At 47.5% G+C, this 24243-nt stretch overlaps 1 protein-coding gene across 1 annotated transcript; it reads right to left on the bottom strand.

Moving 5' to 3' along the window:
* Positions 1 to 780: 780 nt before the first annotated feature.
* Positions 781 to 24243, bottom strand: LOC139055612 (procollagen C-endopeptidase enhancer 1-like). Its single transcript, XM_070533148.1, has 5 exons — positions 24013 to 24243; positions 10900 to 11041; positions 3705 to 3818; positions 1537 to 1764; positions 781 to 930 (listed from the first exon to the last, which is right to left on the bottom strand). The coding sequence occupies exons 1-5, from the start codon at positions 24166 to 24168 to the stop codon at positions 821 to 823; spliced, it is 750 nt and encodes a 249-aa protein (XP_070389249.1). The 5' UTR covers positions 24169 to 24243; the 3' UTR covers positions 781 to 820.

The raw sequence follows: 24243 nt of genomic DNA, 5'->3' as shown, positions 1-24243 counted from the left end.
ATTGGGCTTGCTACGCCTTAACCTGTGAATCCACCAGTGAAACCACTAGTGATGTCACCGGTCAAGACGTGCACGGCCCAAAACACAATCAGGGAATCGATCGACATTGTGTAATTATGTTAAGCGATGTGCATATACAAGGTGTCCCACATAACTTGAGCCAAGAATTTAAAAATGAAAGGCACGTCGGAAGCGAATTGAACCGAACGCATACTATTCGAAATGGCCTATAGTAACTCAGACCATTTTTGGTGTTCCCCATAGCTCACTAATTAAGTTTAATTACCCAACTGTTTAATTATTAGCTGAGGACTCCAAGTATGATGCACAGATTTGTAGAGCACCTTCAGAAACCACCGATAGAGTTGTTTCCTTTACGATACGTCTCACGTAGTCCTTTTTTCCGGGTTCCAAAGAAAGCCCGCGAAATATGAAAAAAGCCACGTGACGGAGCGCTTGCGCAGTGGTATCGTGATGCTCTCAAGCGTGCGTTCGGTGAACAAGGTCGGCTTTCGTCGGATGACGCCGAAAATGCGTGCTGCTAGCCGAGCGCTGCCGTTGAGATAAAGAACGCCCCGCCTCTTTCTCGTCGCCAGCCACGATGCAGCCGACCTTGTTCACCGAACGAACGCTTCAGAGCAGCACAATACCACTGTAGCACTGCTTATCTACTTCTATCCTGGTGTTTGCGTCTTAAAAGCTGGGCTCCATCGTTTCTAAAAGTATGTGTCAACAGGCCCAGCAACAGACTCTTCTACGTTATAGACAGTACACCACAGCGACCACCAGTTATCGTTTATTTCACCTAACGAAAGGCGTTCTATCTGTCGCACTTTTCTTGAAAAATGTCCAGCACAAACTTGTCTTGTTGCGGTTTATCCCCTGGTTGGTAGAGAAATGCCAGTGTCTGTGTCGGGAAGTCGAATGTTTCTGAAGAGAAAGAGAACAGATCGTTTTGATGTGACGCTATGAGCTATCTTGCGGATAGGTGAGCGCCAAACATACGCATGTTTGTCCGAGCAGCTTCCGGCTGAGTGCGATCGCTCACGCTGCTTTCAGACGCATCGACCCAGACAGATGTTCGGCTCTCTCCTCTGATGATTCTTCTAGATGTTTAAAAGTAATATAAAGCGAGGGAAAAGCTTGGGCCAACTAAGCTAAATAAGAAATATAAGTTATATATGAGAATCTATGTAGTTAGGTGTTTGTTCCTCGCTTGATGAGAGGGCATGTTTATTTTTACAAGTACAAAAGAGAGCTGACGCCAGGAAAGAAAGCCACTCGGAGCAGCTGGAAAGCTGGAAAATAATTAACTGTAGGCGCACAATGTTTAGCCGCCGAAGGCGGTGAAATATATGTTCATAATCGTTGCACCTCATAGAAAGCTCAGTGGAAAATAAGCACCGCTTTCCGCTACGTTCTGTGATGAAGTACTCCACTTTGTGAGAAGTGCAGCTTTCTTTTAGGACCCCACGGCGTCGCTTTAGCGGTATACAGAGGTGTTTTCAGCGCGGAGTTGCGCATAGCGTGCCGTACCTACGGCATCGGGTCCGCGGGGTCCGCACAGGCTGCGTCCCGCGACCAGCAGGCGGGGCCCCTTGTCGCATGCACCGCCGGGGCCCACGGAGAAGCGCTGAAAGCGCACCTGCACCTGGCACACGGCTTCGTCGAACTTGCGCATCAGGTAGAGGCAGGCGCCACCTGCCGCCGACGGGCCCTCCAGCCGGAACCGCTCCTTGGCGAAGGTGCCCCCGCACGCGGAGCCTGCAGCCGATCACGTAACTGAAACATATTTACGAAGTCGTAGAAGCGCTCACACGCTTTTCGGACACGATGATTCTTAGCAAGCATGAAGGTTGGGAAACATCAGATATTTGACGTCGTGTATGCAACAAGTGCGACAGTTTTCACTCATAAAAAGGTCGCAACTTCAGCCGAAAGGCGAAGCATCGATTACGATAGCAAATTAGTAGACAGCTATACGAAGCAAGGATAGTAGTTTTATCGGTCGTATAAACTTATAAATATTCGCTTACTAACTAAATTAACAAGCATACGTGGTGCCACGCGCACACAAGCAAACATGAACTCATCTCACTCGATGACCGCGGAAACCCACTGTCAGGAGCGAGCCGGCAACGGCGAGCGGAGACCCGCGCCGAGTAACGGCAACTTCGAGGATGATGTAGGCCCTCGTCGAGGCACGCGAGCGCCCAACTGCAGGCATAAATAAAGTTGTCTCCAATCCAATCCAATGTCAGGACGCTGGAGTGAGGAAGCGCGGCAGCAGGAGCGAGTGAATTGACGTTCGTGCTGCCTCTCGCTTCAACGCGAACTATTCGGCAAAAAAAAAAACAGCGCACGCGAAGCTATCGGCCCTCGGTGCGCCTAGACGCCTAGACTGTCTCCCCTAGACGCCTAGACTGTCCCCATCGCAGATCGGCAGCAGCCATAGATGTAGGACGCCCCCTCCCCCACACCTACTGGTGCCTTGCGCGCGGTGGCAGACGGCGCGCTTCCCCCTCACTTTCCTCCCTTGCGCGAGCGAGATTGAGCCGCCATCGTCGGCTCATGCTAGCACGCTTTTACTAGCACATACAAAATACGACACGCAGGGACGTTCTTACTGCTCTTGGACATTATACGGGACATCATGGCGTCGAAGACGGCAGAAGTGCGCCTGGAGTGTGCATATAATTGATACCGCAATAAAAGAAAAAAAGGCCACGGCACTCGTTTGTTCTGGCGGCGCTCGCGTGTGGCAGCCGCAGTGACTCACACGAACGGAGCGGGACACTGTATCGTGAGATCATGACGTATCGGCGGCGACAGCGAAGAGCTTGATATTGTGTGTGATGTAATAATCCACATTGCTCAACGTTGGAGGGAGCAGATTATTTTTTGAACGTTTCGATGGGCGAGAGGGCATCCAGTATGGGATTGCGGCTAAAGAAAGATACTAAGCTCAGACAAATTGGTAGATTACACCTCGGAAGGAGTGCCAAGTAGGCGCCCCCCTCCCCCCTTCTACTTACAAAAAATAAAGGAAGAAAGAACAAACAAACAACGAAGACGGGTAGTGACATTTCAATAAAAGCCCCGCACCAGTTCTCTGTCTCATCATTGATTTTCACAGCGTTTGGCTCTTTGTTTTGTCATTACAGATAATATTATATTGGAAAGAAAGCAAGGACGCACCCTAATGTTCTATAGGCATAAAAAGCGGCTAAAATGCGCGAAAATACAACAAAGCCCATGACGTCACACTGACATCGCCGGCATCGTGGTTTCGGGTCAAGATTAAAGAAAACAAAATATTTCGGCATATTCTATTTCTTTGCTAATTATCAACTCCTATTCACCTAAGAAGTTTTAGGAATACTTTATGCCTGCCAAAATTCACATTATGTTTCTCTTTAGCGTGCCTTTAATACTTCCTATCCTTAGTACTTGCTCGTAGACCACGCAAATTAAATCTAACCTAATAAAAGCAACCAGTCAACACGCTCGTAACGTGTCGATCAATCAACTACGTGCTGCCAACGTGCGTCAAGTATCCCCTTGGCGACCTGTGTACCAGTAGAACTTAGGCTCGTTCCGCGCTCGCAGCCTCCTAATACGAGCGTGTACAGATAGTAGATCGGTGTTTTGACTCGTGCCATTAGTAGGTCAGCAAATTATGGCAACGTGCATTTCGTACATACCCTTTTTCGGACAAGAGTTCTCGATCTGGGTCAGTTGTAATGCGAAACCTGTACCACTTCCCTGACCGTTGGAGTAGAATTCCATCCGAAGACCGTCAGTGGTTACCGGGATCACTGTCATACGACAAAAGACAAGCACTGGTGAATGAAGCAGTCACATCCAATAGAACTTTCAATATAAATAACCACAACATTATTATTTCGATGGCCGCCATTTTAATATTAGCTTGTAAGAAATTAGCTTATTTTCTACCATCGCTTTTTTGTCTGTTTGTGTGGTGTAAGTAGACGGGGTGTGCTTCACTAACGCGTTTAATTAACTTATTGCGTCATGAACAAATAATAGCTAGCTTATATTTGGTTCATTCCACTCCAACTGTCCCAACACTGGCGCTCAACCATCTGCGATTTCTTTCTGATGATTTAGGTGATTTAGTATAACACAAAAAGTCGTTGCAGCAAAAACTTTTTTCAGAGGGAAATATTTTTCACCGGCTTGAGCACCATGGAACTTTCTCGCGTATGGCTCGTAAAAGGGGTGGTCGAAAAGTGCGTTCAATTATTAAGAAATTGAGACTTATTTTTCTTAAGATAATGAAGACAGGCCTTACACCTTCCTAAAACTGTATTCGTCGATTATTAGAATTTCCACGTTTTTTTTATAAGCATTACAAACGGTCAAAATTATCCATATTTGATATTTAAAAAAAACATGTCTTCATACAAGAACTTAAACTTTTATCAGGTAAGCGTTAAGAAGCCGTACTTCGGGCGAAAAAAATGTTTTCAGGTAGATATATAGCGCAGCAATGCGCACAGGCAACGATAAGTATGCAAAAAACTAATTTTTGGCCCACGTTAAGCCACCAATTTATTACTGTGTTGGTCATAGTAAAAATACGGTAAATAGCGCACCTGATGACACATTGTATTGTTTACAAACTGAGAAAAGTTTATCAAATTACTTTTTCTTTTAAGCAAAAAAACAAAATGTTTGAATTTGTCTTCCACCGCTCTAGAAATGTGCATCGTATATCGTCTTCGGTGCAAATCCTTTTTCGCGTGAAATATACAAAGCACGGAGGTGAGCATTCTAAGTGTGCCGATAGAGGGGTGTATACAGGGAACCTCCACCAACATCCCTGTTCCATGTTGCTTATAGCTGCCTACAACTTCTTAAGTTAAGAGACGACGAAGTTACTCAGTGCTAGAACGCACCTGTGCCAGCTAGCCAGTTTTTCGTCAAATTTTCATCAGTCTCTGGAGCGCTTTCCGCGTCCTGGCTTGAGGTGATGGACGCGGAACGTTCCGCAGGCTCGTGCAGCCAGAAGTCTGCAACTGCAAGCTCTTCTATGAGTCAAGGCACCTGGTCAACCACCAGTGAACGCCCCAGAGAGACTCTTACTCCTGTGGCCATGGATGCCGAGCCTATTGCCGGCCCGTCTGGCCAGATCACTACATTGACAAGCTCCTCAAGGAAACGAGGCACCTGGTCCAGCACCAGTGAAGACACAGAGGTCTACTCAATCACAGGTGACGACTCATCCGATGACAGCTTCGTGTCGGTGAGGAGCCGAAGGGCTAAAAGGAGGCTTATCAAGGCGTCGTCACCAGCGAGTACGTCAACCATGCAGGCAGGCAGTGAACGCTGGCCGCACACCATCCTCTTCATGCCAGTGGATTCTTCCGTCAACCTTCGAGTATTGAACAGGCAAGCTCTCTCTGTTTTTCTTGAGGGAAAGGCGCCAAACGAAATCAAGGAAGTCCGGCTGAACACACGAAAGAATGTTCTAGCTGTCGACACAACCCGTGGAACCACGCTGGAGACGCTACGGCCGATCACAGAATTGGGGAACATAAAAGTACGACCGATCATACCTATGGATGGGGCCTGCACTGCAGGTGTGATCTACGACGTTGACTTGGCTATTTCGAACTCGGACCTGCCAATTCTAATCAAACCGGCATACGAAGGAGTGGTCATCACGCACGTATGCCGACTCGGCAACAGCCGTTGTGTAAAGATTGTGTTCAAGGGGGATTCCATCCCTTCACACGTAAAGGTCGGTCACTTCCGACATGTCGTACGGCGGTTTGTCCCAAAGCCGCTTCAATGCCACAAGTGCTTCAAGATCGGGCATGTTAAGGGCGCCTGCGCAAACTCCCCAATGTGCCCCCGGTGCGCGGAGTCACACACTGTAGATGTCTGCCGTGCAACAAACTTTAGGTGTGGCAACTGTAAAGGCACCCATGAAGCGACGTCTAAAGAATGCCCAAGACTCAAAAAAGAGTTCGAAGTTCTGAAGCAAATGGTCAGGGATAACTCAACCCATAGAGAAGCCTCAGAAAAGATCCGGCGTCGACGACGTCATCGACGAAAACGCTCAAGACAGGGTGGAGTTCGTGCGCCGCTTGTGCCAACGCCATCATCCTCAAATAGAATGCCCGAGAGCACAAGGAGACCTCAGACGGGAAACGCTGCCCCCGTGGAAGAGTGGCCGACGCTTGCAAGCTATCAGTCTTCTAAGGAGCCTCCACGCTTGACGCTCCCATCGAAGCCCGCTTCTGTTGGTGAGGCTTCAACAGTCGACTGCCAAATGATCCCGGTGCTGCGATCTATTGTGAAAGTCATCAGGGCCATGCTGGCAAGCATTGACACTCCATCTGCTCGAAGTGGGCTACAAGTGCTCGACGCGCTGAGCCCCGTTCTAGCAAGCCTTGAGTGAAGCCATGACTGACAATCACCAGTCATTTCGTAAGGAGGTCAGAGAAGCGTCGATCCTTCAGTGGAACGCGAGAGGTCTAAGATCTCGCATCGCCGATTTTCGTCAATTTGTTCTCACTAACCGATTTCCAATCATTGTCATCTGTGAACCAAGATTATCCCATCCAATAAGACTATCCGGCTACGAGACAACATTCTCATCAAGCGACATCAAAAGCAGCAAGGTCGTCGTGTTTATCCGCCGTGAACTTATTTACGTCGTCCAACCGGTGCAACCTCATGACGACAATCAGTATGTGTGCATGACTGTTAAAAATAGGAATGTCACCTTTGCACTCTTGGGGGTGTATCTGTCTCCATCAAGCCGATTTGACACCAAAAGGCTAGAAGACATCTTAAAAACACAACCTGGTCCATGGATTATCACTGGGGACTTCAATGCACACCATACCATTTGGGGAAGCTCTAAGGTTAACGCGACGGGAAGACGACTAGCTTCCTTGGCTTGCAACAACGGTCTCTACCTGCTGAATGACGCGAGTCCAACATTTCTGCGGGGAATAACGTACAGCAGCTGCCTCGATTTGACTTTCGTCTCCCACCGCCTCGCCACACATGTTAAGTGGTTTTTGGACATTGAAACGCACGGAAGTGACCACATCCCCACTTACCTCAAGATCACGGGAATGTCTAACACGTATACGTCCACCACGATGCGAAGAATAGATTGGACTGTCTTTAAATCCCACATTGAGGACGCTTGTCACAAAGGCCTCTCTTGTGGACTTCAACAAGCTATCAAGGAAACGGCACAGACAGCCACGCGCACACTCACGTGTTCTCCAAGGTATTCTGAATTCGACCTGGAATTGGAGCGGCTTCGTGCGATTCGCCGTCGTGCCGAAAGAAGATATCGACGCACTAAGTCAATTCAGGATCTAAGAACAGCCAGACGAATGCAAAAGAAGATACAACGCCGCATGGACAAACTAGAGGCTCACCGGTGGTCGAAATTTTGTGCGTCGCTAGATCCCCGCAAACCGCTTTCTCAAATATGGAGAACTGTGCGTGGTCTACGTTCTGTTCCGGAACAGCGTTTCCCGTTTAAGGCCCTAGCACTATTCCAGCGCCGACAAGACATTGATGTGGCGGAAGACTTCTGTGCTATGGTTGCGGGCCAGCCAACTCGTACAGGTTCGCTTACATTGAACCGTATTCCAGATTCACGAGATTCACGCATGGATCTGCTTTTCACGACGCAAGAGCTTGACGCGGCGCTCGCCCTATGTAATCGGTCGTCGTCGCCTGGTCCGGATGGCATATCTTACCGCATGCTATGTCACCTTGGTGAACGGGCACGAAGAACACTCCTTCATATCTATAACGAGTCGTGGCAGGAGCGCAACGTTCCCCAAGATTGGAAGATCAGCCGCCTGGTACCGCTTCTTAAGCCTGGCAAGTCTCCCTTAGAGATTACTTCATACCGACCAATTGCGCTGGCAAGTTGCGTTGGGAAGGTAATGGAGCGAATGATCCTCGCCAGACTTGAGTGGTACCTTGAACACTACGAAATCTACCCGGACGCCATAGCTGGTTTTCGACGTCACCGATGTTCTATCGACAACGTTATCGATCTGGTAACCTATGTACAACACCAAAAGACGTGTAAGAGGTTATCTGTCGCAATGTTCTTAGACATAAAGGGAGCCTACGACAACGTTCTTCATGATGCCATACTTGAAGCATTGGAATCGGTGGGCCTAGGCGGTCCATTATATCGTTGGACTCGCAGTTATTTACATAGGCGGTCTCTCTTTCTTAACTCTGAAGCTGGCCCAACCTCGCAATACTATACGCACCATGGAGTTCCACAAGGCGGTGTCTTGAGTCCCACACTTTTCAACCTTGTACTCATTGGTCTCGTGGAACGACTTCCGAGCACAGTTAAAATATCAATGTATGCCGATGACATCTGCGTCTGGGTATCTGGTGTGACACGTGTGACACGGCCGCAAGTGCGCGCCAGGCTTCAAAAAGCTGCCACGTCAACATCGGCATACTTAAATGAACAAGGCCTCAAGATCTCGCCAGAAAAATGCGCATTGGTCGCGTTTAGCCGAAAGCCAATGAGATCATACGATGTACATATCTATCGACGGTCAAAGCATACCTTATGTCAGGACGCACCGATTCTTAGGCGTAATAATTGATCGTGACCTCTGCTGGAGTCCTCATGTGGCCTACCTAAAGAAGCGCCTGACAGATATCTCTCATGTGTTTAAGTTTCTTGGAGGAAATGTCTGGGGTACTTCAGTACATGCAATGATGCAGCTGTACAGGGCGCTCTTTCTTGGGTACTTGCGATACAGCTTGCCTGTGCTGACCAACACCTGCAGAAGTAATATCCGCACACTCGAAAGCGTCCAGGCCCAGGCACTTAGAGTGTGTCTTGGATTGCCGCGGTGTTCGTCAACGGCTGAAACAATTGCCATTGCACACGATTTCCCAGCCAAGACCCATATAGTCATGGAAGCGCTCAGAGCACACGTAAGACACCTTGCTCGAGCCCCTGCCCATCATCTAGCCTCACTGCCAGTGGATCGACCACGTGCTTCCTTTTGCGAAACAGTCCTGCCTTATCGTGCATACCTTCCATCAGGTTATACAGCTCCAGCGAAAGTTCCGTTTCCACCATGGTGCTTGGCTCGAGCAAATGTTCGACTAATGGTACCAGGAATACGAACAAAGGCCCAACTCTCGTCTCCAGCACTCAAGCAGCTTTCACTGCTCTTGCTGTATGAGACTTACAACGAGCATCATCATCTTTATACTGACGCTTCAACCACGGTGAATGGGTCTGCAGGATCGGTGATCTTTCCTGCAAAACCTTCCACAATTAAGATTCGTCTATCTCACCAGACTACATCGACTGCCGCGGAGGTTGCTGCTATTCGTTGTGCACTTCGTGTAATTTCTGAAGAACTACCCAGGAAATGGAGCGTGTTCACTGACTCCAAGGCTGCTCTTCATTGTTTGGTTTCTGCCCTACGCCGAGGACCCCACGAACAACTAGTTATGGAAATCAGACTGCTGCTTCACCACCTCGTCGAGCAAGGACACGACATCACGTTGCAGTGGATTCCAAGCCACTGTGGCATAATGGGCAATGAACTTGCCGACGCAGCAGCACGATCTGCAGGCTTACAAGACTCCATTCCATTCTCAAGAACAGACGCTGCAACGAAAATTCGTGTGCTTGCAAATGAAGCCATCAAAACTTTATGGAACACACCCAGCTTAAAGCATACACGTCTACACCGACTGGACCCATCCCTTCGACTTCGACCCCCGCCTGGACTCTCTCGACTCGAAACAGCAGTACTTTGCCGACTGTGGCTTGGTGTCGCCTATACAAGATCCTTCGCCTTCCGAGTCGGTATGGATGACAGCGCGGCTTGCAGACACTGCGGCGGCGAAGAGACTATCGAACACGTGCTTTGCCACTGTCCTCGATACAGCGCGCACCGGCTATCACTAGCGACCGCGTTGGCGCGCCTTGACGACAGGCCACTTTCAGAACAGTCAGTTTTGGAATGCCGACGTGAACTGTCGTCGCAGCAAAAGTCGGTCAAGGCTCTGTTGACTTTTCTACGTGACAGTGGCCTATTAGAAAGACTATAATGACCCCATTTCGTCCCTTCTCATATTTTTTTTTCTCATGCTTTCATTTTGTCACGCTCTTCTTTCCGTCTTTATTTCCCCTTTCCCTTCCCCTAGTGCAGGGTAGCAAACCGGACGTTTTAAGTCTGGTTAACCTCCCTGCCTTCCTTTCATTTGCATCTCTCTCTCTCTCTTAAGTAACGTCCCACTAATTAGGACAATACTTAACGAGTTAGACAATTATGTTTCGTTGCTCGAGTGAGAACCATAAACGAAAGAAAATGCTGATGGCATCTCAACTCGATTGAGAGCAATATATGCTTAGTTCCGCTCATGTAAAAAGGTCAATTTTTTAAAGCTTGGTCTACATTAACTGGGACACTCAGTACTCGTATGTGCGAATATTTTCGCACGTGCATGACCAGGCAAGCGTGTCATAAAACAGAAAGGCGGACATATTTTCAATGACATGCTCAGTACAACCTCAAGTAAACACACGCCAAACGAGTCTTTTTTCTTTACTAATTGCAAAATGTGTGAACAACAACAACAACAACAACAACAACAACAACAACAACAACAACAACAACAACAACAACAACAACAACAACAACAACAACAACAACAACAATTAATGATCACGACGACAAGGTCATGGAATCGCAAAACAACTGGGCGAAAACAAGTACATAATGCGTGCGTGGTGCGCTGCTGTTTGCAGACTTGCCATAACACTACTCGTTGGCCGTTATGCTTGTACATGCGACACATTGCGCATTAGCCCGTTCCCACAAGATTTTCTTCACAAACCGATGGGTGGCGGCGGCTCGACTCCGCAGAAGCGCTCGCCCGTCGAGCTGAGCTGCACGGCATCGCCGGCGTCGCAGCGAGGCAAGTGGCCGTCCACGTCCAGCTCCTCGAACTTCAGCTCGACGGCGCATACGCTGGGACCCTGCAACGATGGACAACGGAGAGGTTTGCTCGCTGACCCCGCCCCCTCCCCTATTGTATATTATACACAAGTCGAAAAACAAGAAATGTAAGGTTGTCTAAATGAAACAACTCCAGGTGGATAGGTTTTTATTTTTTACTTTTTTATCTCCGAGGATTTGCCGCGAGGCGTAAAGAGAAAATAAAATTATACAGGGTGTTCCAGCTACCTTTAGCCAGAGTTTCAAAAATATCCCCATGCACTCCGAGACGACGCGACCAAAAGTGCATGTTGCTGACTATTGCGTGTAGTAAGTCACACTATTTTTTTGTATTCTGCTTAATCGCATGATTAGTCAAAATTAATTAACAATGTTCTGAAGCAACGAAGTTAGGCAAGAAATTCTAATTAGAAAGTTGTAGAGCGCTTAGCAAAACGCCCGATTAATCATTTTCTACCTATTAGGCATTAGTGTTTTTTCGCTCCTTGCAGATGCCCACGAAATAAAAAAAATACAATATCACCTCTCCTCTCGTTGGGAGCTAACATTACTTCACTACGCAATACCAAGCACCCGGAGCACCACAAGGAGTGACGAGAGGCAAGGGCGCGTTGAGCGCGAATACCATGATGTAGAGGGCGTGGCCTACGTAGACGCCGTGGAATATAAAGGACGCAAAGGGTTGTCCGTCGCAGCGGTAGACGCGGACGGAGAACCCCTTCACCGATGAGAAAATTTTCGTGGTAGAGGCCCGTCACAACACTTAAAGCTCTCGTGGGCTTACTACGACGTCAAAGCTTGCTTATGCAGCCAGCTGGGCACTTTCTCGAAAATCCCATGCGGCGTCTGTTATGGTTTGAGCTGGGGAAACGACCACTGGGCGCATTCCTCTTGTTTTTGTGACAAAAGGCGCAAAGATCGACACTGACACATACCCTACAGCTATTATAGAGCCTCGTTCGCTGCCCTGGTCGAAAGACCCACTTCGGTGCATGAGGAGTCTTGGAATTTGCAACAGGACGGCGCCCCAGCACAACAATCGAAGAGCAAATCAACACCACAGCAGTGTTGCCGCATGCACCGTGACGCACGACTTCATTCAAACTGAAGAATTGCCGGCAAACTATCCTGACCCAAGCACGATTGACTTTTGTGTGAGGGCTATTTTTGAAAATAAGGTCCGCGACCATCAGCACAGCAACATGGTGACCCTGAAAGTATCGCTGGAGCGAGCATGGAGAAAAAATTCCTCCTGGGATACCTTGCGAGCCGCCATTGAAGCGCACCCAGAACGTTTAAAGGCCAACACCAAAGCCTAGACCGCATCCATTGAGCAAAATACCTTGTGCCGCATTCCTAATATATCGGGTAAATGCCGTGCGAAAGTTCTCGTGAGATTTCTTTCGCTTTCGAGCACTTGCATAAGTTATTGACTGCAAAGGTTGTAATTATCTGTACGTGCTCTAAACCTTTTCTGCACATCACGCTTAACATTCCAGCTATACTTCACCGAACATAAACTAGGTGCCACGTTCACTTCACCGAGGAGACCAGGAATACGTACGCGCTCCTTGCAACGCCTGAAAAATAGGGAAAACAGGAATTTAGAATCATACGCAAAGCTCGTGATTAACTCACAAGCGTTAAACTTTGGCCGCAGATTGCCCCTGACGTGTGCCAAACTACTACCAAATAGGAATTCAATGCCGCAATCAGTTCTCCCAGGAAACTGGGAAACATTGCGCGTAACACCTGTCCAATGCACTCGAGAGACTTATAAGTAATTTTTTACAAAGGGCGCACTTAGCTAATAAAGCTTAAACTTTGATTATAGATTACTTATGGAAGGTGCCCATTCCTATGCAAATTGAGTCTCGGTGCCATGCTTAGTTACTTCAGGATATACTGGGCAAACCAAGTAAGTCCTTCGCATAACGCCTCTAAAGGGTGAGAAAACGAGTATTTATAATTATTTGCAAAACCCCTAGGTAACCTACAAACCTTAACCTTTCAGTAGACATCTTCCGTAAGCTGCCCAAATGCCCATCCCCCATTCATCCATTTTATGGTGGCGTAAGCTTGGCGACGCGTCCAACTATACCCACCTAACGTGAGAAAATACTGCAATTACGACGAGCTCCATGAAGCCAGTCCGTATTTCTTGGGGCCCCCTCTCTTATATGATAAATATACATTAACTCTACTCCAAAATTAAAAAGAAAATGCTTTTAGAAAGAAGAGCCTGACACGCACGCAATCTGTAATTTACACACGCACGCACGCACGCACACACACACGCACACCCACACACACACACACACACACACGGATGCACGCGCGCACCAAAAAAAGAAAGGAAAATAAACGAGCAGAGAAATGTGTAAGACATTCCTGCAGAATCCGTAGAATGGAGGTAGTTGGAAGCAATAATAGTGTTACACGCATTTTGCGCAACTTCATGCATTGACGAACGCGCATAGGGTCGTTTTCAGATAAGGTCGAACGCACATCTGCGATCGACGTGTTTTTATCCCGGTGAAAAAAAAATTTCCCCCCCTCTCTGCCCCGCCCTCCGTACTGAAGATTACAATGCCGGCTCCCCACAATGGCATGTTTTACGCATTTCGCCAAAATGACAATTTGGACAATTGTCGCTGAAAGAAAAATCGCCAATAAGGATCAATCTGAAAAATTTTCAGCAAGCTATCCCTAAGTATTTTAAGACAACACGACCCTTCTTATTATGTTAAAGCCACGTTATCAAAAAAAAGAAAGTGAGACAACGTAATAAATGACCAGTGCCCAATTTGGGCATTGCCCAGGACAACAGTTAAATTATGCCCAATCTGGGTTATTGTTACACAACGCAGACAGATCGTAGAACGTAGATTCTTTTCATGTAGACTTCCAACAATCTTCGTTCTTAAAAACGCACGCTAACCTATGAGTGTTGCTTAACTTGCAACATTGTGAATATATCAAATTTAAAAGCATGGTCACCTTCGATTTTCCCATAAAATTCAAACGTAAACGTCTCCCCTATGTGAAATTACGTTTCCCCAAAACGTGTTCCGAAAGCTTTGTGTTTAATTAGTGAGCGTGAAATCTTACCTCATTTCCAGCGTCGTTTATGGATGAGGGACAGGTGCGAATGACTACGGAGCAGGGGACCGGAGCAAGAGACAGACGAACTGGACTTGAAGCTAGAATACGCCAGTTAGTCTGAGCCATTCTTCCACAGTAAAGCTGGTTTCCGCGAAGTGTTAGCCGAATCGTCGGCAAGAGGCCAACACATGTAGGAAGTTTTGATGCGAAAGCGTCAAATGGCCCATTGAGCGAAAAAGCCGGCGTCTGTAGTTTGTAGCAGCGAAACGGCTCCTAAATTTCCATTGGCTGCGACGCCACGTCACGAGCGTGCCTCGACGCTACAGAGCGGGCGAAAAGGTACACCTTCTGCTGCAATAGCACGCCAGGTGTTGCGTGAGGGGAGAGGGCGTCGCCGCGACGCTACGTCACCCTCGTTCTCGCTTTTGGAAGCCTGCGTTATTGGGGCATTCCTTGTCCGCGTATGCCCTCGCCTGCATTCTAACTGCGCCTCGGTATATAAGGCCAAATCAAAACGCGCCAAGCGTCTCAGCGCGCTCGCTTGCCCGCGAGGAGTTCCTAACTCGAAGAACCACACAGCGGCGTTATGCTGACGAATCAGCATAAAAACCACCATCAGACGTTTAGTAGTTTGAAAAAGAGTGAGAAGTCGCTTATACAGCCGGCAGTCTTTGATGTATCAGATATTTAGATTGGCATACATCGGCGAATAATCATTGTTTCTTGCTGAAATTAATTTTGTTTGACAAAAAATAACTTCGTCAGAACCCATCTTGCGATTAATGTTCACGTTATTGTGATTATCATTGAAGCAATGAAGCAACACACCGTATAGTCGTCGCATAGACCCGTTCTGTATGAGGCGTGTATGCTGCCGGAATTTTATCTCGCGCTTACCACTTTGAGTTACTGTACAGGCTCTCTTTACGGAGCCTATAAAAGGAAGCCTATACAGTAAACTTATTCTAACTGAACACACTGCACCATCTACCCGCGTTGCCGCGAAGTTCGCGCGGGGTGCGTGTGCAAGTATATATAACCGGGCAAAATGTTCTAAAATATATCTATATATAGAATAAACATTTTTATGGTACTGGAGGAATCTAATCCGTATTATATATATATATATATATATATATATATATATATATATATATATATATATATATATATATATATATATATATATATATACATACACACGAGGATTGATCCAAAAATAAGGTTCTCATCAGTTTTAGAAATACACAACATTGTTTATTCTCACAGAAATCCACATCATTGGAAAGACGAAAGTTTGCTCCACTCTCCTACATAATCGCCATCCTATGTCGGCGGTGCTCCAATTTTTGTATCCCCATGTCGCAGAACTGCACTGCCAACCCGTTGAGGAAGCGTTTCACCGCTTCTTTAACTGCATCGTCGCTCCGGAAGCGTTGACCACTCAAATGTTCCTTTAACTTGGGGCACAAGTGATAATCACTAGGCGCGAGGTCTGGACTGTACGGTGGGTGGGGCATGACAGTTCACTGAAAGTTTGTCATAAGTCCCTGGGTTTGACGGGAGACGTGAGGTCGGGCGTTGTCGTGAAGCAGCGTTGCACCGGCTGCCAGTCGTCCTCGCCAGCGGCTCTGGATAGCTCGCCTGAGTTTTCTTATTGTTGCACATTCACTGTCTGAGTTGCTTGTTGTCTCACGTTCTGTGAAATCGATCAGCACTATCCCCTTACGACCCCCAAAAAACACTGGCCATGACATTGCCAGCAGAAGGAGTTTGTTTGAACTTCTTTGCGACTGGTGACTTTGAGTGACGCCACTGTTTGGATTTTTGTTTCGTTTCGGGAGTGAAATGAAACAACCACGTTTCGTCTCCCGTAACAATAGAGTCCAACAATCCTTCCTTATCTTCTTGACACTTTTGAAGAAACTGGCGAGCACAGTCAAGGTGTTTCTCCATCGAGCACAATACTTGTGATACCCCAATTTTTCAGTCAAAGCTCTTTCCACTGTACCGTAAGAACTCCCAGGAATCTGAGCAACAAGTTCGCGAGCGGTGATCCTCCTGTTTTGAAGCACTTCGCGTTGGACAATCTCGATAACCACCTCCGAAACTTACGGTCTTCCACTCCGTTCTTCATCGTGGACTTCCTTCCGACTGGCACTAAACTCCCTGCACCACTTTCGGACGTGTTGAACAGACATACACTTGTCGCCATACGCCTCTGTCAACTGACGATGAATATCTATGGGTGTAGTCCCTTGGGCGTGCAAAAGCGAATTATGGAACGAATATCGCACTTGGCGCGATCAACAATGGGAACCTCCATATCGGACGGCTGCTGAGCCAAGAATGAGTGGCGCAGCGAAGTGCGGCCTGGGGGAATCGAGAGTGGGGGAACAGCCGCGCGCAGCAGTGTTGCCAGATTTAGTCTCGAACCTTCGCGTGTGGCTGAAGCTCTTTGGGAACCTTATTTTTGGATCAACCCTCTTATATATGACACGGGTTAGATTCCTCCAGCACCACAAAAATGTTTAGTTTTGTGTACCCAGTATTGCGCCTCGAGGTGGCATTTGGGCCAGGAACCCACCAAACCCATCGACGAGTACGTCCGGTAGTAGGAACGAAGGAAAAATGGCTTATTTCACATTATTTACTCTGGCTCCAGATACGAAATCCCACTCTATGTAGGAGCATAATGAACGCCGGAGCTCATATCAGGACACGTCAGCACCACCCTCACTGCACCAAAGGTCTCCACCTTTAATCCTTGGATGACAGGCCATTTACGGAAGCGAAGATCTTGGGAGCCTGGCCTCACAGTTCATTAGCCCAGAAAGCAGTTCGAGCGCTTTTTTACTACCTGAGGGCAACAGACTTGAGTGCCCGACTATAGACATCCTACACCTAAGTTATCTCTCTCTCTCTCTCTCACTTTCACTCCCCATTCCCCTCCCCACGTGTAGGGTAGCAAACTGGACTCAGTCTGGTTAACCTCCCTGCCTTTCCTTCTTCCCTTCTCTCTCTCTCTCTCTACCTTTAATCCCGTCGCCTTCCTTAGGCGGCTGTAAGGGTCTGATGACTGTGTCACGGCTAATCACAATCGTCTTATTGGTCGCAATATCCCGCCCATGATATCGCACCATTCCGCAGAACTACGCCTCCGATGTTGCACTTTCGCCCCCGCGTATAGTGCGTATCAATCTGAAAATCTGAGTTCGAAGCCGTTCCCACGGTAGCATTTGACGTTGGCCCTTTTCATCATTAGTTCAGGCTGTCAGGTGACACCCGTCAGCCGTCGGTGTCAATGCTGCGTTGACTTCTGGATAGGCACTGAAGAATGAGTGGGGTTGCCTAGTGCTCACCGTCCAGTTAAGGGTCTTGCCCGTGTTGACACGTAACACCAGTGACACAAGTCGGCGTAGAAGAGGTTCCTTGAAGAGTGGCACATACCCAGTGATACACACCCAGTGACCCAAGTTGGTCCGACAGTTGGTTCGAACTCTGTTCCTTCAGCATAGAACAGCCCGATGCTGTACATATGTTAGACCACAGACTACCCAGTAATACAAGTTGGGGGAAAAAACGTTTGGATAGAAAGTTAGTCTCCCAAAACTGCGTGAAGTTCCCAAAGAATGCTAATCGCGTTAATAAGTTAGAATATACTCCACTTTGCATAATGATAACATTATGTAGTTTTTTGGTATATTCCTGTTTCATTTTATCTCAGAACGACCACCTAATGAATGAATGAATAAATGAATGAATGCTGTATTTGTCCCAGTCAATTAGGGAATGGAAACTAGACAAAAAGGTACAAAAAAGTAGCTTGAGGGCATCTGGAGTCCAGAGAACATGTACAAGCATATCATACAGGGATGGCACGCAGGCACCAATTATGTCAGCAGACAATGACGAAATAAAAGTTAAGATAGACACAAGTTGTAATATGAAATACTGGGAATGAAACATCTACGTCACCCGTCATGGTGGCCCAGTGGCTAAGGCGTTGCGCTGCTAAGCCGAAGGGCGCGGGATCGAATCCCGGCTGCGACAACCGAATTTCTATGGAGGCGAAAGGCAAGAACGCACTGAAGGGGTGCATAGTGTGCGGGTTAAAAAAAGAACCAGGTGGTCAAAATTAATCCGGAGTCACCCACTACGGTGTGCTTCATAATCATATCGTGGTTTTGGCCCATAAAATCTCAGAATTTAAATTTTTTAATGATCTACAAGAAAAACGTATACCAAACCGGGTTAGATAGCGTTGTTAGCTGATACTTTCAATAAAAGAATAGAAGTTTAGGAAACGATACAGCATATGGTATACCTAACTACCGTGAAGTTCATTATTGCGTACTCAGCGTAGACTTTACTTATCAGAGAATCTTGGTCAGTAGTCATGTTTGCAAAGTTCTCGATGTACCACTGTTCATCCGTGTCAATGTAGAACTGCAGTATAGAGCTGCTGCCGCTTACGACATTCCGATAATTTCGCATAAAAGAGTACGCTCAGTTAGCGCGGAATATTACTGGCGCTGGCACCTCCCGCGCAGTGAAAAATGATTTCTAACTTTTTAAGTTTGTCTGCGTCGTTATGAATGCACACTTCAGAACACTTATGACACATCGCCACGGCAGTTGTATCCAGATAATCTGTTTCTCTCAATATAAGTGCCACATGGATAAGCTATCTCTGATTCATGTTTAATTTTCTATAGCAAGTATCAACTTACGCAACAAGGATAAAGGAAGTTTTATTACCCTTTGTTCTCTTAGGAACCTGTCGCAGTCTCGGCAACATTTGCCCCGTTTGTTTATCGTAGCTGTCAGCTTCACGCGACCTCAAAGCGGGCGCGGATTAAGCGCACCACTGGGTTCACACGTTACAACCAGCATAAATGAGCTGGAAGCTAAGCTCCTTCTGTACTCTAATTGTAGCGGCATTCTTTCATGTTGCCGGCGCCTCTCGTCTTTCTCGCTCCACTCCACGTTTCCTCTCCGTTTGGCAACGTGTTCTTGCCGAAAGAGGCTCGAAAACAGCAAATACTACGGAGAGCGTTGTTGCTGCACGCTGAAGAGGTGGAGACGAACACAACGAAGACAAGGCAAGGACGCACAAGATAGGACAGGGAGAAACGTCTGTTTTGCCCCTATTGAGAGATTGCCATGTTTGGCCCTCCTGGACGGGGATAATGTAACGATTCAATTCCAATGTTATTCCTCTTCTCGCCTCGTCAGTGGTCCGAGAAAGGTGCCGCCCTCGTAATTACCGGGATCGGCTGGTCGTGAACAGTGAAGGACAAGAATGGACTATGAACGAGCGAAAGGAATCGCTTACACTATAGGAGCGGCCCCGTATATTTGCGCGTTCATTTTTACAACTATATGTACCAGAATCTGTTACTCTCGCACATCCGTTTAGAGCAAGCGCACCTAATCTCAACCCTATGTAGTTGCCACCTGTCCGCGAAGCCCATGCTGTGCTGCCGATTCGATCTGAATTGAAATTGAATTATGGGGTTTTACGTGCCAAAATCAAGATTTCATTATGAGACACGCCGTAATGGGGGACTCCGGATTACTTTTGACCACTACGGGGACCTTTAACGTGTCCGCAATGCCCAAGACCACGGGCGTTTTTGCATTTCGCCCCCATCGCAATGCGGCCGTGGAGGCCGTTATTTGATACCGCGATCTCGTGCTTAGCAGCGTGGTGGGCAGCTAATTTGATGACGGGGCTGCTGACGACGAAACCATGGCGAGCGAACACTGGCCGCAAGTATGCGATAAGAACAGGATGAGCGTTATTGTGGCGTCAAATGAGACTCCAGGGCTGTTGCCATGCCGGGTGCCTGACACAAAAAAGTCCGAAGGGGCGAAAAAACGAGGAACGGAAGAAAAAAGCCAGCGAGAGCATCTTGCTCCGCGCTCAAATAACAACTCGGTGCTCCAGGTACCATATGCTTTCCCAAGCGTTCTTTCCCTCGCAGCGCTTGTCAACAGCCGGGCCGGAGATGTCCCGTTGACCCGCTCACCATTGTCGAGGCGGGGCGCTTGATCTCGATGTACGGTGACGGGAATGTGGGCTAACCAAAGCCGTGTGCTGAGCTGACCAGTGGGGTCAGTCGCTTCAGAGGACGCACGCTTCAACAGTCATCTTGACTGTGGTGCTTGCATCTTTGCCAGCTCTCAAGTGTCGGACAGGCGTTGAGGCGAGAACTTCATTCAAAGTAGCACGCTCACCCGAGACGCACTTTTGTTCAGAGGGGAGTACCAGGCATAATACCGCCAGTTCCCTCAGTCCACGGCAAAAAATTAATGCTCCTAGAAGCGCTGCAAATTTTTGTGTAGTCGAAGGTGGCCTTACAATGTCTTCTGTCACTTCTTGGTCGCAGGTCCCGTGAACAACTCGTGTCAGTGATACGAGAAATGCACCGTCATATGATCACGAAAGGACACGACGTCGTGTTTCAGTGGCTGCCGGGCCATGGCGGTATCTCCGGCAACGACCTCGCTGACGAAGCTGCTAGGAAAGCACATGAAGGAGCAACCCTTGTTTCTGCTCATTTATCGCCGACTGACGCAGATCAACACTTGAGCAAGCTAGCGCACAGTATGACATTGGGGAAGCGGCACACACCTGAATTCACCCAACATCGATTGCATTCCCTCGACCCATCCATGCAACTGCGGCTGTTACCTGGGCTTCCGCTAAATGAGGAAGGAATGCTGTGCCGCTTACACTCTAAAAAAATGTTTACCCCCTTTGGGTTGTATTTTGTCCCCAAACAATAATCGTCATCTGTCTTGCCCGCATTTCCTTTCTTTAACGCTGCGATCCCACTACAGAGCATTCTCGAGAGGAAAGAAGCGAGCGCCGAGTTTTCAAGAGAGGAAACGCAAGCATGCAAGGTAGATGGCGATTATCGTTTGGGGACAAGCCCCAAGGGGTGTAAACGTTTTTGAGAGTGAACCCTAAGAAAAGTTTACACTCTTTGAGTCGCATCTTGCCACACGACAATAAACGTCATCTGTCTTGTCCACATTTCCTCTCTTTAACGCTGCGAGCCTGGTACTTGTGTGGAAAGAGACGACACAAAGGGTGTACATTTATTTAAGAATATAGATAGAAAACCATTAACCTTGAACAAGATCTTGGAGCCATGGCCTCGCATATTGCAGCTACAAAGGCCACAAAAGCTCTGCTGCGATATATGAAAGCTACCGGATTGAGTAACCGTCTGTGATCCGAACTGAGTGACCGATCGATATCCCCAGTGTACTTTCTCTTCTTTTAATCTGTCCCTCCTCATTTCCCTTTCCCCAGTGTAGGGTAGCCAACCAGGCTCAGTCCTGGTTAACCTACCTGCCTTTCATTTATCATTTGCTCTCTCTCTCTTTGCGTACAGTATAGAGCAAGCAACACATAGTCCTTCCCTCCCCCTTTCCCCTACATAATACTATTAAACCAATCACGATAAGAACGCTTGCCTTGTCAGGCTTTCAACGTTTTATTGTCTTTTTTTGCCTTGCTCCTTTGAGATACAGGCTGGTTCAGAAAATGCCGCTCTAAATTGCTTCAAGAGAGGGAGGGTGATGTAATTAAGCGAATTCTTCCGAGATTCCTTCGACTATCATGGCGTACATCTTAAAATTACTCATGGTAACAATCAGACAAGAATATGATAAAATTTAGGCTAATTAACTTTTTAATTGAGTCAGACAATCAATCCTAATGAGAGACTTGAAGCCCATTGTCAGAGGAGTTCATAACAGCTTCCAGGCTTGCACAAAGGTGGCGTCGGTAATTTCTGCGGAGTAATGAATTCAGGCCAAGTTCGCCTATAAAAGCGAAAATGAAATGCCGAAAAGCGCAACTGTCGTGCTCCCAGTGGATGCCCATTAGTGACGCAGCTTTGAGTGAGAGCGATCGTCTTTATCAAGCCACGATATCCCTCACTTCATGCTTGCCGGACGGTGAGTCGCTCGTGGCGTCAAATTGCGTCGTTGACTGGCCATTTCAGATCCTTCCAACGAGCATCTAATAATGCAAGCGAAAGAGCTAGAAGCACAGTGTTTTAACGCGTTTCACCGCGTTGCCTTCGGTATCAAGACGCAACAAATTTTACGTGATGCTTACGCTGACGTAGAGTTGTCGGGTTTTGCTTTTAGTGGTGTACTTAACACTTTTCCGACTAAGTAGTTTTACAGTGCTCCAGCGATGTTACAAATTGGAGCACGACAGCATTCAAGTTGTACTAAGAGAATATCAGCAGGCTCTAACAATAACAACCAAGCTTAAATTTCCTATTATGGTCGGCTTAGTCTCGAATTAAAGATCAGCCTTACACAGCCTTTGAAGCGCCGCCGAAGCGACCTGAAACGGCCAGTCAACGATGCAGTTAGTCACTACGGGTGTTTCGGGCTTACAGCTGTCACGATGATGCCAAAAGCTTCTTTTTTTTATTTTTTAATTAGATACCTACATTCGGCTATGAGACATTGTTGTAGGGGCTTGTGAGATCGTGAAAAGTACAAAATTAAGCAGAGTAATAAATGTTATATACAATAAAATGAAGGTTACTTCAACACAAAGTGCTTAAGAGCAGTTCTGAAAGATCGTGCAAAATCTTGATTGAGTCGAGCATCGCTGCATGTTTTTATGGCCGATCTGTCAGGCGTGAGAAGCATTCAAACGGGATTCCCCATGTCAACCTAATTGCCCTCTTCTCAAAAACGGCATCACCTATTTCCCCGAGCTGACACAAAAGGATGGGCGAAGGGAAAGACAGGCCACAAGGTCAAGACGACGCCATTCCGTTCTCCACGAGCTGACAACAAAGGATAGAAGAAGAAAGGCTCCGGAAGAAGACGGCGACGACCACAGACCGCTAGGGGTTATCTAACGCCGTGCTGGCCCCCATGTTTATAAGAACCATTCAAGACTCAGATGAGAGTCACATCCATGTACCAATGAAGTGCATACAATCTTTTCTTCTTTCTTTCATAATCACGATGCCCGGCTTCGTCGTCGTTTTCTGATTCTTCCGGTGAAGACCCACCTCCCTCGGTCGAGATTGTAACAACGTGCAACAGGGTCCAGAGATGAAAGGGCCCTTGAAGATATTATGTTCAGCGGCGCTGAGAAGCTCTTTGTTGAACTAAAGGTGAAAAGAAAAAGTCATGAACAAGTAACTCTCTTCGGAGTATACGCAACGAGCTGTACCGCTAGGTCATAACAATATGCCACATAATGCCTATCGAATTGCTCGTAGAACAGGCGCCAAACCAAGCAGTATTCAGCAGTTGATACTAGTTGCTATCTTTTCATATATGAAAAGGCTGGCTATATAAAGGAAACGAATCAAGGATTTGAGCAGATTCTTAATTGTACCGCTAGCTTTATTCGGGTTGCAGCACGAAGGTCGTACGCTGCATTCACTTGCTTTGCGAAGTCTGAACGAGCACTTGCACTCGAAGCCACAAAGAAGTTCAAAGCTTCAAGCGAATGGCGTTACTTTGATTTTACACATGCCTCTCATAATTAAAGCGTTCTTGGTGTCCCATTACGGTGGCAGTGGCGTTCAGGCACCACGTGTTGATGTTGTCATTTTTGCTCGCTTTACACAAACACGTCGGTCCACCTGGTAACGCTTCGCGGAATATCAAACGATGCTGGATAGCCAGCTATATATCGCGACAAAATGCTTGGAGTAAGATTGATGCTCAAAGTGCGTGGGTTGTTTTTTCTTTCTCCTCGCATTTAACAAAAAAAAAATACGTGCCCGAATGTGTGCCACGTAATATGCACGCAACTGCGAAGTCAGTGAAAAAGGAAGCGTGCCTCGATTCACGCAGCGGCAGCAGCCGCTACGCTGTCACCCACCTGTGGCCGCATCGTGTACGAACAGCGGACGTTCGGTGGGTACGACATGGGGTATCCGGGCGACGTGAGCCGGCCGCTGCTTGTCAGCGTCTTGCCGCAGGGCTCCGTGGGTGCCAGTAGGGCCAGTCCTACCACGAGCGCTAGTATAGACGCCATTGAAGCGAGCGTAGTGCGAGCAACCAGGGTCTGCAGCGCGGACGTTTAACTGCAGAGCGCCGCCAGGCTTGAGGC

The sequence above is a fragment of the Dermacentor albipictus genome, chromosome 1 (assembly GCF_038994185.2).
Source record: "Dermacentor albipictus isolate Rhodes 1998 colony chromosome 1, USDA_Dalb.pri_finalv2, whole genome shotgun sequence".
Classification (NCBI taxonomy): domain Eukaryota; kingdom Metazoa; phylum Arthropoda; class Arachnida; order Ixodida; family Ixodidae; genus Dermacentor; species Dermacentor albipictus.
Note: the sequence above shows the minus strand (reverse complement) of the source record. Positions and strands in the feature narration are given on the sequence as shown.

Coding starts and splice junctions, on each gene's coding strand:
- LOC139055612 (XM_070533148.1), bottom strand. CDS start 24,168: ATGGCGTCTATACTAGCGCTCGTGGTAGGACTGGCCCTACTGGCACCC. Junction 11,042..24,012: donor CGTACACGATGCGGCCACAG/GTGGGTGACAGC, acceptor CCATCGTTGCAG/GGTCCCAGCGTATGCGCCGT. Junction 931..1,536: donor CCGCGGACCCGATGCCGTAG/GTACGGCACGCT, acceptor CTTTCTCTTCAG/AAACATTCGACTTCCCGACA.